This window comes from Abrus precatorius, unplaced genomic scaffold (genome assembly GCF_003935025.1).
Source record: "Abrus precatorius isolate BTA unplaced genomic scaffold, Abrus_2018 Scaffold2, whole genome shotgun sequence".
Taxonomy (NCBI): Eukaryota; Viridiplantae; Streptophyta; class Magnoliopsida; order Fabales; family Fabaceae; genus Abrus; species Abrus precatorius.
In genome coordinates, this window is record NW_020874362.1 from 30,208,228 (window position 1) to 30,221,258 (window position 13,031).

General features: G+C 29.1%; 1 protein-coding gene across 7 annotated transcripts; it reads right to left on the reverse strand.

The window, feature by feature from the left end:
- Nucleotides 1-201: 201 nt before the first annotated feature.
- Nucleotides 202-8,778, reverse strand: LOC113857827 (glucosidase 2 subunit beta). 7 transcript variants are annotated; one of them, XM_027490056.1, is made up of 18 exons: nt 8,644-8,778; nt 8,404-8,515; nt 8,162-8,278; nt 7,948-8,043; nt 6,982-7,221; nt 6,111-6,286; nt 5,385-5,483; nt 5,158-5,256; nt 2,421-2,766; nt 2,234-2,323; nt 2,054-2,155; nt 1,889-1,946; nt 1,705-1,773; nt 1,523-1,610; nt 961-1,022; nt 792-843; nt 649-716; nt 202-572 (listed from the first exon to the last, which is right to left on the reverse strand). In XM_027490056.1, the coding sequence occupies exons 2-17, from the start codon at nt 8,510-8,512 to the stop codon at nt 654-656; spliced, it is 1,866 nt and encodes a 621-aa protein (XP_027345857.1). In that variant the 5' UTR covers nt 8,513-8,515; nt 8,644-8,778; the 3' UTR covers nt 202-572; nt 649-653. The 7 variants fall into 7 exon arrangements, 4 of the variants coding, with proteins under 4 accessions (XP_027345857.1, XP_027345858.1, XP_027345856.1 ...); XM_027490057.1 differs by lacking the exon at nt 5,158-5,256 and adding an exon at nt 4,928-5,020 and having other exon boundaries at nt 221-596; nt 645-716; nt 8,644-8,715; XM_027490055.1 differs by lacking the exon at nt 5,158-5,256 and adding an exon at nt 4,928-5,020 and having other exon boundaries at nt 221-596; nt 645-716; nt 6,084-6,286; nt 8,644-8,715.
- Nucleotides 8,779-13,031: the final 4,253 nt, after the last annotated feature.

Here is a 13,031-nt window from a genome sequence, read left to right on the forward strand (position 1 = left end):
AGCTAAAATTTATTAAAAATTACAAAAATATAAAAAGAGAAATATTAATTTAAAATTTTTAATAAATTTTAATTAATAATTAAAAATGTGTTAAAAAGAGTATATTACTAACATTCATGTTAACTCTCCAGAGAAAAGGCCATGCAAACAAAATATGCAAATTCTGCGTATCATCGGTATGGTAGAAGAGTAATGAAGACTGTTGAAACCATTTCTCCATCTAAAATTCAATAACAACGTGCACTTATTCTAACAAAAATTTTGGCTTAAGAAGTTCTGACTATCTAGTATTTTGCAGAGTATAAAGATCCACCCTTGGGGAATGGAATGAACAATTTCAAGGAGAGCCACGGGGACCATGTAATTGTGTGTTCAATAAAAGAAAGAAGTGCAAGGGGATTAGTCATATTAGAATGTTGCCTCTCCAGGCAGCCAGAATAAGGATTACCAACCCCAAGTCAAACCCGCTCCTAGCCCCTCCCTAACCCCAACTAATATAAATTTGGGTAAGCACTTTGCATACAAAACTTAAGGCCCCAGTTCTTCAGTTTGCTCGATGATCATCATACTACCTGTTCAAAATAAAATTTGATCAACTCAAGACTGAAGTCTCAAAAGAAAAGGAATCACATAGCCTAGTAAACTTACATGGTTCACAACTCATCATGTTTTTCTGGTTGTTGCGAATTCAATAATTCTAGTTTGTGTTGTAACTCCTGTTAGGTTCCACAATTACCATTAATACCATATTGAGGTAAGGACGGCATTGTTATCATGGAAATAAAAAGTACCTTCAGCTTTTCCTCTTGACAAAGTGCTGGGGTAGATAATAAGGCCACATATCTGCCATGATGCCAATGAAAGAACAATGAGAAAAAGGGAAAGCATCACACAGAAAAATTTGACACAAATGAAGAGAAGTGGGGTAGGAGCAGAGAAAAAGAAAACAAAAATCCTTACTCGCAACGGCTTGGTTCGTCTACGTCAGTAATCTCGTTTTTCAGCCCACATTTTAGTTTGACCTGTTAAAAACACAAAGCCATTAAAATAGAGGGTCCCACATATTGAAATCTTTTAAGTTCCTATTTCCCTGTGCAACTATAATGACTAGTTATTATTATTATGGGAATGTATGGAACCATGGAACCTGAAATTGAAAATTTGCCCACCCATCGTTGCAAAATGTTCACCATCCAGAACTCCCTAAAGGGATCCCAATCCTTTGCAGAGGATCTCCAACAATGGATTAATCACCTTGGTTTTATTCTTTTTTTTAAAATTTTGTATAGTTAATTTGAAAATTTTGCAGCCATTAGGTTTGGACTGCTTTCATTTTCTCATGTGTGTCCCAAACCCAGAATATTTTATCTATTAACATACTCTTACAGAAAAACTTAAATTTTATATATACTTCTACATCCAACCTAAGTGGATTTAATTATTATATAATGAATACAAAATAATCTTGTCATAACTGTGAGCAACAACTGCACAACATTTTCAAAATTTAAAAACATATAACCTTCAAACTCCTATCAGGACCATTCCAGCATTTATCACCATTAGAAAATACCATTACTTTGTAAGAATCCTCAAATTTGTCCCAGCGCCTGTAAATAGAAGGAAACTGAATTATTTGGCTTTGTTTTTTGGGAAGGGGGTGAGATTTTTTTTACCCACCAATACTAGTTACCAAATTCTTACCCCAAACGGGTGGTGGAATAGCCCTCCTCCTGAGAAGCCTGTTTATAGGGGCAGACTTTGTAAGTGTACCTGAACCAAAGTTTCCATCACCAGAAAGTGAGACAAACAAGACTATCTAACTTGGAGATTCAAAAACATGCCAAATAGAACAGAAAGTAAACTGGTAGAGGAGAAATAATGTAACTTGTTCTGCTTGCTCTCAAAGCAATGATCATAGAATGAATAAAACTCCTTCGCTGGACCTGTAATATTTGAATTCTACTTCAGTTTATATTCAAGCCAATTCCATAACTCAAACCTCTATTACTCATGCCATGATAGTGACAAATGTTACCAACATCATACTAACCAAAATCATGTTTTAGCTTTTGTTTCAGACTTGATATTCTAGACTGTATTTTAGACAACTTGGTACTTGATTCATCATATTCCTTGCGTACGCGAGCAGCATCTAAAGAATCCAAAGAGAAAGACTTAAATTATATCTACATGGATATAAAATACCGGTAATAAAGTATTAAATGTTTACCTGATTGGTTCACTGGAGCCTGGAATAAATTAACAGCTTGAAAAATATTCCGTACAGTTTTCTGTATTTTCTCTAACCAAGAAGGATTTTCTGTTGTGGTACCATTCAAGCTCAGTTAAGTTATCTCATCACAACTCCCGTCTATATACCAAACTTAGATACAGATTATGTAATATCAATAACAAACCTGACAAGTCTGGTTCAGTATCCAAATCAGATTTGTACGAGGAACTAAGGTCTTCATGCTCATCCTCTCGATATTCTTCATCAATTTCATCTTCATCATCATATTTATCATCGTATTTATGGCTGTCATCATCATATTTGTGACTTTCATCATCAGTTTCAGAAGCATAGCCTTCATATTCCTCATTATCTGTACCCTTAGGAAGATCTTCATGATCTTCATTGTCTAATGTAGTATCAGCTTCAGCACTTTGCTTATCAACATTTTCTCCTGTCCAACGAGAAGCAACAAGCCGGCCCAACTCTTCCCTTGATAATCCCTCAGTATTTTCAGATACGTCATTCCCCTACAGATATACCAAGAACGAGAATAAGAAGCAGAAAAGACAAGCGGAAGAAAATTGCACAGCTTTAAGATATTTCTGAATTAAAATTTCACCCATAACTAAGCAATATACCAGAGCAGGAAATACAGTAAAAACTGAAGACTATAGGGCAAAAAATATGCAGAAGATTGTTGGGAAATAGCGATTGTATTTGATGCTAATGACTACAAATAAGTGCAATGACACTAAAAGCTAGGATTGTTAAATGCAAGAGAAGCCATGAACTCTAGCCATCACAGTTGTCTTGATGCAAAATCACTTGTAGAACATGGTTCATAAGCTCAAATAGTGAATGAGGTGGTTTAAGATGTTCAAAGACAACAAAAATGGGATTCAGTTATTAAGTTTGATTTTGAGACAGCCCATGATTGGATGAGTCATGGTAGCTCAGATAAAGTTATCAATATAAAACTAGAGAGGTCTTTACGTGCAACATAGAGGTGGCTTGCTGACTATCTCTAACCTTCAAGTTTTTATGTGATGGTATATGAAAAGCTAAACTAGTTACCTAAGAAGTGGGAAGTTAGGCAAAAGTACCCTTTATTCCCATTATTGCTTTACTTTAGTGGTTGATGTTATATGCCAAACAATTTCACGTGCCATTGATAGGGATCTCAACAAAGGTAGTAAGTTCCAAATATACTACCAAATGACATTATGACTTCCACCTCTAATTTATTGATACTGTTAAAACTTAAAACAATAGGATTTGACTAAAGAGAAGGAAGAAAGAGAGAGAATGTTAACAATCAATGTTGTCAAAATATCATTTGATAGCTGAAGCATTCTATGCACCCTTCTGAACTCCAATTGGCAAGATTGGGTGGGATCATGCTAACTTGTGGCATTGAAAGGAGGAGACAACATAGCAGAGTAAGAGAATAGAAACCAGAGATGTCACAGCAGAGGAGACAAATAAATAAATAAACAATTGAATAAAAAAAAACACTAACAAAGAAAAAACTTGGGAGAGAGAGAATGGCCAGACTTTGTGTTTCAGAATGCTGGAAAACAGGGTGAGGAAACAGCAGTAGAGAGAACTTAAAGAATTAACCAGCCACTTCTCCAGTAAAGTGTGTACTGTGTAGTACATAGGTTTTGCATATCATCCACATCAAGTCTTTTAATAGACTTTATGAAGAGTCTGAAGACTATTTCCTAGGCTAATCTTAATTTAGTGCAACTTCTAGTCACTACCACCCCCATGAATACTAAATGAATTTTATCATGTGATAAAATGAATATATTATTTCAGAAGTGCATTATACCTAAAATCCTATAATTTCAACAATATCCATGTGTGAAATCAGGATTAGAATCATCTCAAGAGGAGTGTTGTTTCAAATCTCAAATTTTCATTTTCATCTTTAATTTACAATATGTTTAGATCTGAAACAAAATTCCTAGTGTTCCCTTGCATTCGAATCTATGAACTGAAAACAAAGGCAGTGTGTAAGGAAACCCCCATTAAAAGGGTCTATCCTAGGCATAGAGGGGCGATAAGGGATCAGACCCCCGAGGTCTTGTAACTGTACAACAGAAATATTCTGTTATAACAAGTTGGCATAATAAATGTATAAAGAGAAAAGAGTTGGGGGAAGAGGAGGAAAATTAGTCAGATCATTGTGTGCGGAGAGACCAGGACTCTCAAATTCCCTGGGCAAATATCAATTCATATTTTCTTTTCTTCAATAAAGCTCCTTTCTATTTTTTTTCTTCTGGTCCAGTTTGTATCACAGTGAAAGAACTTGCCACCAGAAATATTCTGCAATCTTGATATTTTAATTATCAGTAAAAAATTACGACCCAAATAAGTAAGTGCAACTGTTTTGGCAGTAAAATAACTTTGTTCTAGACAATTCACTGTGTCTCACTTTAATTCTTTTTCATGAGATGTAGCAGTTGCTATAAACTGTCATAGAACAATGACTTTTTAGGCAAAGTTACAAGACAATAACCAACAAGAATGGAAGAATCTAGCAATACATGTTTATGAGCTAATCATATCAAGAAAGTGAATGATGCAGTACGCATCCATTGAAATATTAAATATGAGAGGAATAAAAAATAAGAGTTAACTCCATCATCTATGAGAGATTGAGAGTATGGACTGCAGAAATACTGTATTGATGATTTCATCATTAGACTCTTTGTTTCCAACCTTAGAATCAGTTTCAGAATTAACATTGGGTTCTCCCTCAGCTTCTTTTGCATTCTACATTGGGGAGTAGTGGGGGTGGGGGTGGGGGTGGGGGGCATCAGCAAGTTTTAAATCTAATTTGTATGGCAGGAATTGCCATTTCAATAAATAAAAACTCAGAAGAAAAACAAATTTGCAAAATTTTTATTCACCTCTTCCACTTTTTTAATCAAAGATCCTTCACTGTCAGAACTGTCTCTGGCTCCATCATCTTTATCAAGTACATCTGCTAATTTGTCCCCTGCTTCATCCTGTGAAAAAGCTTTAAATGTTTAAGTTGAAGAATTAAACCATTTAGTTGTTGCCAGTTTAGGCAGGAATTTCCATTTCAACAAATAAAAATTCAGAAGAAAAACAAAATTGCAAATTTTTTATTCACCTCTTCCACTTTATTAAGCAAAGACCCTTCACTTTCAGAACTGTCACTGGCTCCATCATCATTATCAAGTACATCTGCTAATTTGTCCCCTGCTTCATCCTGTAAAAAAGCTTTGAATGTTTAAGTGGAAGAATTAAACCACTTAGGTGTTGCATGTAGAGGTAAACAGATAAATAGTAACAAAATTACATGTTCTACTAATAACAAAATATTTGCAAGCTATTTAAAGGGTACCATAGGTACTGTTGGTGTTGTTCTCCAATTAGAATTGGAGTTTCACCTTGATAATCTACATAAAAGAGGTCAGCATTAAAAGTTAGCACAGAAACATTAAAATTTGAGACACATTACCGAGGTGAAACTCCAAATTCTGATTGGAGAACAACACCAATAGTACCTATGATACTGCACCTTAGTTTTATCCTTTAGAGATAGGGCAATTCATTGCATCAAGAAACATGAAAAAGTATTACCTTTTTTGGTCATAGCATAACTAACCTAAGGATGTTTTAGGGTTAATGAATGATCAGGAAAATCATATATACTTAGTGTCACCTCACATTGACAATTAAATACCAGATTAATGCATTCAAAAGTTTGAATAAGATTATTCAGTATGGCACACTCTGATTGTACAGTCAAGTTCTGCAACCTAAATGGAAAATACAATCAAACCTGATCTGCAGGAGAACCCTCTACATTTTCTATTTTATCATAGTTACTTGCCATAGGATCGTCTTCAACAGCTGAATGCTGTCCAGCTTCATTTATATGTCCTATTTCTTCTTCATTGTCTTTATTTTTTTCTTCATTAGCCTTCTCAGATTCCTTTTTCTGCTTCTCTTCTTTTTCTTTCTGTAAACGTTCCTTCTCCTCAACCTTCTCTATTTGTTCTTTATGTTCTGCAATGGAGGCAAAAGGAATGTGTCAAAGCAAGTATTCCATTAATAGGAAAGAAATTTGCTATATAAATGAAAATTTTTCAAAATTAAAAAGTGCACACTCATTTTTTCCCTGATCAAAATTCCATATCCTATACAATCTAGCACGAAATCTGTAAACTTAACAGTAAAACATGTTTCATCACATTTACTTCCTCAAAACATTTAAAATGCTGTCCCCTCCTCAATTATACAGCTTGGAAATTGCCAAAACCAGAATCTTCAACTTCCTACAAGTCGCTTGTCAATCGAAAGCAGCTGGATGTGGTCATATGCATAATTAAACTAACAGTTGGCTCAGAATTTCTAACACACTTGCTCAGTCATACTCAATTTATACATTAAAAAGGTTTTTCTGCTAAACCAATAGGCCTCTAACACTTCAAACTGAATATAACAATAAATGCATTCCTGTATCCCTAACCAGATTTCTCCATACATTCATTTGATCCTCCTACAAATGGAAAATAAACTAGTACAGTATATATAGTATGTTTACATTAGTAGCAAGTACATTTGGTGCATTATCTTTCCATTTTGTCTTTGCATAGAAGATCTTTATTTTTATGGTTGACATCCTTTAACCAAAGGTGCATGTAGTTTACATATATTGAATAAAGTGTTCACAAGAATGGGAAATAAACAAAAGGTGATACCCTTTAGCTGTTTCACAATCCCTTTAAGTACACTTTCTTCCCTTGCTAATTTTGAAAGTTCTGCTTCATCCTTCTCCAAAGCTAATTTAGCTAGTTCAATTTCTTGCTTTCGCAATTTGACGCCCTCTTGATAAGTGGCAATCTTATTTTTCAGCTTATCTCGAGCTACTTTCCCAGCCTCCCAGCAGGTATTTGAACACTTTACTTGACCATCATATTCATCAGTTCCATCACAGCAATCTACAAATTATGACAGGAAAGTAAAACAAATTACTTCAGAGCTAATGAATCAAGAATGTACAGATAAACTAAACAACAGACTAGTAATGTATTAGAAAACAATACTTTTAACTTTATAAAAGAAAAAGGACAACACTTTTAGAAGTGATGTGTAAATGCACAATGTTAGTGATGGATCAAAACATAAGATGCATTCTCCATACTCATCAAACTTGTTACACAGTAACAGAACCCGAAAGTTATGGAAATTCTAAATGTGGTTAAAATTATATTGAGTATATAAATATATATAACAACAACTGTAATGATAATATCCAAATAATTTGCTTCTAGATCAAGCGCCAGCTTTACTCCCCCAGCATCTCCAATCATCATGCCATATATCTATATTATAAAAGAATCGAATAATACCAGCAAGAATAACAAGATAAAATGAAAGTATTCCCAAGTTCAAAACACATGCACCAGATCCAAAAGTATTAAGTGTAAATATCAAAAGGAACCTGTGTAGTAATCAACAAATGAATAATCAGTGTCGGAGTTAGGACATCCTTCTAAATCTGTACAAATAGGATCACATTCATACATATGTATCTCAATTTCTTATCCTCCTTCCTCATTTCAATTATTCGGCCTAAGCACCAAGTCTAAACATATAATAGGAACTACACCATACAATTACTAAAATTAAAATATATATATATATATATACACACATCCGCTCACCACAAATTCCATCATTCACTCTAGATGAAAACAGGTGAACAGCAACATGTCCTGCGTTCCTGCAAAAAAATTTTCCACCCGGACATGCCGATGTACCTGCACCCAAAAATAAAGGAAGAAAAAAGAATAAACCAACGAGTTTTAGGAATAGCAAATTATACAATATGAAACAAATAAAATAAATCAATTAAAATAAAAACAAATAAATAAAAACCAGGCTCATCGGTGCCATCAGAGCAATCGCAAAAATCATCATTGAGCTGGGCCTTGTTGAATTTTCCTGATCCATCTTTACATTTTATTACATCGGAAGACTTGTAATACTTCTCATCTGATAGAACGCGTAACACACATTTCTTTAATCGAAAAATAAAGAACCATAAGAATGTCAAAATATAAATAAAAAAATTAAAAATTACAATGATAAAAGTGTTGTGTGAAGCAAAGTGAACGAACCTTGGGGAGCGATTCCGAGGAACGGGTCTTTGGGTTTTGAAGAAGAGGAAAATGGAGCGAATAACAGCAGTAGCAGAGCAATGAGGGTCATTGGTACTCCAGGCTTCATGTTCTGACAATTGAAAATTGAAAATAATAATTAGATCAAGGTGAGTTTGTTTCAAGTGTTACATGGCAGTGCTATGTAATTGAAAGTTGCACATGTGTAATCGGAATGAGTGCACCAAAGGAGAGAGCGACCTTGCCGTTCCGACTAGCGGCTGCTACTGTCTCGTGACAAGTGAAATGAGATTCCAGAACCACTGTTTTCTCAAGACGCTCCTACGAATCCGAACTACTTTTTCAGGAAAATTTTAATGTCATAAAATTGACTCTGGCAAATCAGTGTGTTAATATTCATGTTAAATAATTAATAATAATTTAAAGTAATGATTAAAATGTGTGAAAATTGAAATAAATACGTTTCTTACTCTCTTTTTTTTATAAGTTGTTTAATCAGTATTTCAGGAATAATTATTAATATTTTTTAAAACTTGTTATCAGGTAAGAACACTTGTGAAATTGTAAGAACCTGTTATAACATACATTTTTTATTTTTTTTGGTGTATAAAAAATATAATATATGCCTTTTAATATATTTTTCTTATAAAATAATTTTTAAAATCATAAAATTATATAAATTTTACTCTTTATTTAATAAGTTTTATTCATAATTTTTTATTTTAAAAAAATTCAATAACAATTAAAAATATGTTAACAAAGTATTCTTTTAGAGTTGCTTTAAAAAAAATCATAACAATGAAAGTTAATAGATTAGAAAAATTATAAAAAAATTTATTTTAATTAATCTAGTGTATTGATAAGCAATTAATACAATATTTTTTATTTATAAACTATATTTTATTTTATTTTATTGTTTGAGAATTAATTAGATCAAATTAAAATGTTTAATAGACTAAAAAAATAATTTATAAAATAATTAATAAATTAATTTTAAATAGCATAAAATATCTTATTTTTAAAATATAAAAATAAAATTTATATTATTTCATAATATCATAAACTATTCATTATTATAAAATTTAAAAAAAATTATAACAATAAATTATTAAATATAACAATTTTTTAATATAAATTATAATATCTGAATAAAAGACTTTATAGTTTTTTACTTATGCATTTATTTATATTTGTTGAACTAAATATATATGATAAATTATTTATTTATAATTATAATTTAAAATTATTAATAAAATTTTACTATATAATTATTAAAGGATGATATTATATTTTTTAAAAATAACTCATCAAACTAATATATACAAAAATAAAATTATATTTATTAACTAATATATGAAGTTTTAAAAATCTGATTTCAAAATTAATATATATAAAACTATATGTTAATATCTAAAAATAAAAATATATTAAATTATTTATATATAAATAAAATTATTAAACAAAATTTTTGTAAATAAAACTTAATAATAATGTAATATATATTCTGAATTTAGAAGTCTACTTGTTGATAAAAATTAAAAAAATTAAAAATATATAAAATTGAGTTTTTTAAAATATTAAATTATTTTATATTGCTTGATAACTTAATAAAATTAATATTGATTAACATTATTAATTAATTGATTTTATTTAATAAAAAATTAAGTATAAGAAAATTATACTTAATTAATAGGAAAAACTCTAAATGACAACAAAAAAAAAAGAAGTAAGATTTCATAATTGACAAGCTTTATTATATCTCTTCAAGAATAAAAGAGTTGTACTAATTGTATTTATTGTTAACAATGCAACATAATTGTTCTGATTAGAAGAGAATAAGAACTATTATATGAAGTTACATTTAACAATTTTGAAGAAGCATGCTACTCATTGAAACTTATATATAATGATAAAGAATTTGTTAATAGAATAAAGGAAGCAAATAAAATTTGTTCAAGACATCAACTATGAGAACTATTTGTGATATTACACATGTTTAATAGTATGAGCAAACTATATTATATGTGAAAGCAAACATATGATGACATTCATTTTCAGTGTAGGAAGAAAAATAAGAATCTAAGTAAATAGATTTAGTTGGATATTTAAGTCATATGCAATTTGTTAATATACACAAATTTTTCTTTAAATGACTAAGATTTGAAGAATCTTTATTTGATAGAGCTTAAAAAATTAATTTAAATCAATAAAATATCTCTCAAAAAATATACTTGTACGTCAATTCCATAAGATTTGATTTTTAGTTTCTTTAAAAATAAATTTATAGTAATTAAGTTTAATTATAATACAACTGAAGAGGATGAAAAACATAGCAAATTTATAGCTTCTTTAACATTTAAGTAGTAAATTGTTTACCATAAAATTTTGACCTTAGTATTAAATCAATTTGGTAGTTTATATATATATATATATATGGATAACAAGAAAAAAAAAATACATTTAGAATATTTTATTAGTAACTCTTCAATATAAAAGAAAGATTATTTTAAATATGACTTTAAGTGATATTTCTTCTTTACTCTTTCTTAGAGAAAGAACAACTTATGCAAGATTTTAAATTTCATTTGTAAATGATGATACTTCCACATATAACATCAAGCAATGTAGTTTAAAAGTTGATATACTAATCAACATAAGTTTAATCATACGCTTAATAATTTTTGTTTTCGAAATTCTAGATCATATATTAAGAGATTTAATAAGAGTAAAAAATTTAAATAGTAAAAATGAACCTTTTGGTGGAAGAGTTGTCGTATTGGGAAGAAATTTCAAACAAATTCTTCTGGTCATTTCAAAAGGTAGTCTTAAATATGTCTTTTTAGCAATTGTGAACTCTTCTTACCTATAGTTTGATTGCAAAATACTAAAGTTGACAAAAACACATCTAATATAAATGAGACTGATGGATTCTTTAAATTAGAAATGGAAAAATTAGAGTTAATGACGATGATATTTGTATACTTAAAATTCTAGATGAATTTCTCATTCTTGAAACAAATAATAGTAGTATGCATTTAGTTGATTTTGTATATCCAAATTCAGGGATGACAATGGGTAAAGTACCCGATAGGCACCCGTAAATTTTACCTATAATGAGTAAGGTATTTACCCGTTATATGGGTACAGGTATGAGTGTGTGTAAAAACTCGCAAAATTTAATGGGATGAGTGTGTATTTACCTATATATATATGCTTGAACTTTATTCTACACTTATGCATTGAATTTTTGTATTATTATATTACTTATGTGAAGTTATATAAGATTAATATAAAAATATATTTAATAATAAAGTAAACCAAAAAAATTATTTTAGTTTATATTTTTAATAGAAAAATTTATTTACTATTTTATATCATTTAATTAGGCTAATATAATTTAATTATTACATAGTTAATATGAAATTGACTTTTTTTAAAATATTATTTATATATGACACACATAAAATATTTTTCACACAAATATTTTTGTTAATAAAATCATATTGATGTTTAAATCACAAAGTGAACGATAAATAATAAATATATTGTAAATATTATATAAATTTTATAATCACCTACTATTACCGTAAACTTATTATTTATTAATAATATTTAAATTTTATTTTTTATATTTTAATTTAAAATAATATTTTTATATGTAACATATGTATTACAAGTACAACTATAATCTATTGAATCTAAATAATATTATTTTTACTATTTATTCATGTTTAAAGAATTTTTTGAAAAGATATAAATATAAAATTATTGTTAATTTTTATTTGTTAATTTTTTCAGATAAAATAGTATTTTTTTTTAATATACACGTATATTTCTTTATTATAAAATTTTATTGTAATCATTTATCTTTTATTCAAATTCTTTCTTTTAAAATTTATATACATTATAAATATTTAATTCATTAAAATAATTTTTCAAAAATTTGTATTTTGGATAAAATACTTTCGTATAATATATGAGTTAAAAATATTAGTATTAATATATATATATATATATATATTAATTATATTATATTATTTTAATTAAATATATTATTTTTCTTACAATTTCAAATTCAAAAGTTAAAAAATATATTTTATATATCTACTTTCTGTTGTTAGTATTGAACTTTTCTACTTTAACTTTATTCTCATTCTCAATGTTTATCTCATTAAAATCTAACAACTATAAAACGTTATTCATTAGAATTAGTTATCAATGTCGTAACAAGATGTCACTAAGTGATCCCACACAAAGAGACAACCATTGTGCAAATCTATTTCGTTGTCGCTCTGACATTGTCAATCGATCAAATCTCACACAAGATAAGGTTATTACTGACAAATAACTTGTGTGTTTAGTTTCACTTATTCTTTCTAAAAATTTTAGTTTAGAAAATTATTATATTAAGATACATTTAACATTTATGATATTTGAATATTTATTTTTTATCTATGTTTGTACCTTGTTTGACAACTACATATTGAATTTTTGTATTATTATGCTACTTATGTGAAGTTATATAAATATATTTTTCTTTATAAATATTTTTTCCTCAAACAAGCGTGAGTAATTGGTACAAGATGGATATGCGGGTACCCAGAGAATACAGGTACGAGAATTAATGT

What these genes read in the sequence shown, in the direction of transcription:
- LOC113857827 (XM_027490053.1), bottom strand. Translation starts at nt 8,512, where the DNA reads ATGAAGCCTGGAGTACCAATGACCCTCATTGCTCTGCTACTGCTGTTA. An exon ending in TGCTTAATAAAGTGGAAGAG is followed by an intron (nt 5,021 to 5,384) that starts GTGAATAAAAAA and finishes TCCCCAATGTAG; the next exon opens with AATGCAAAAGAAGCTGAGGG. An exon ending in TATTCCACCACCCGTTTGGG is followed by an intron (nt 1,611 to 1,704) that starts GTAAGAATTTGG and finishes TTCTATTTACAG; the next exon opens with GCGCTGGGACAAATTTGAGG.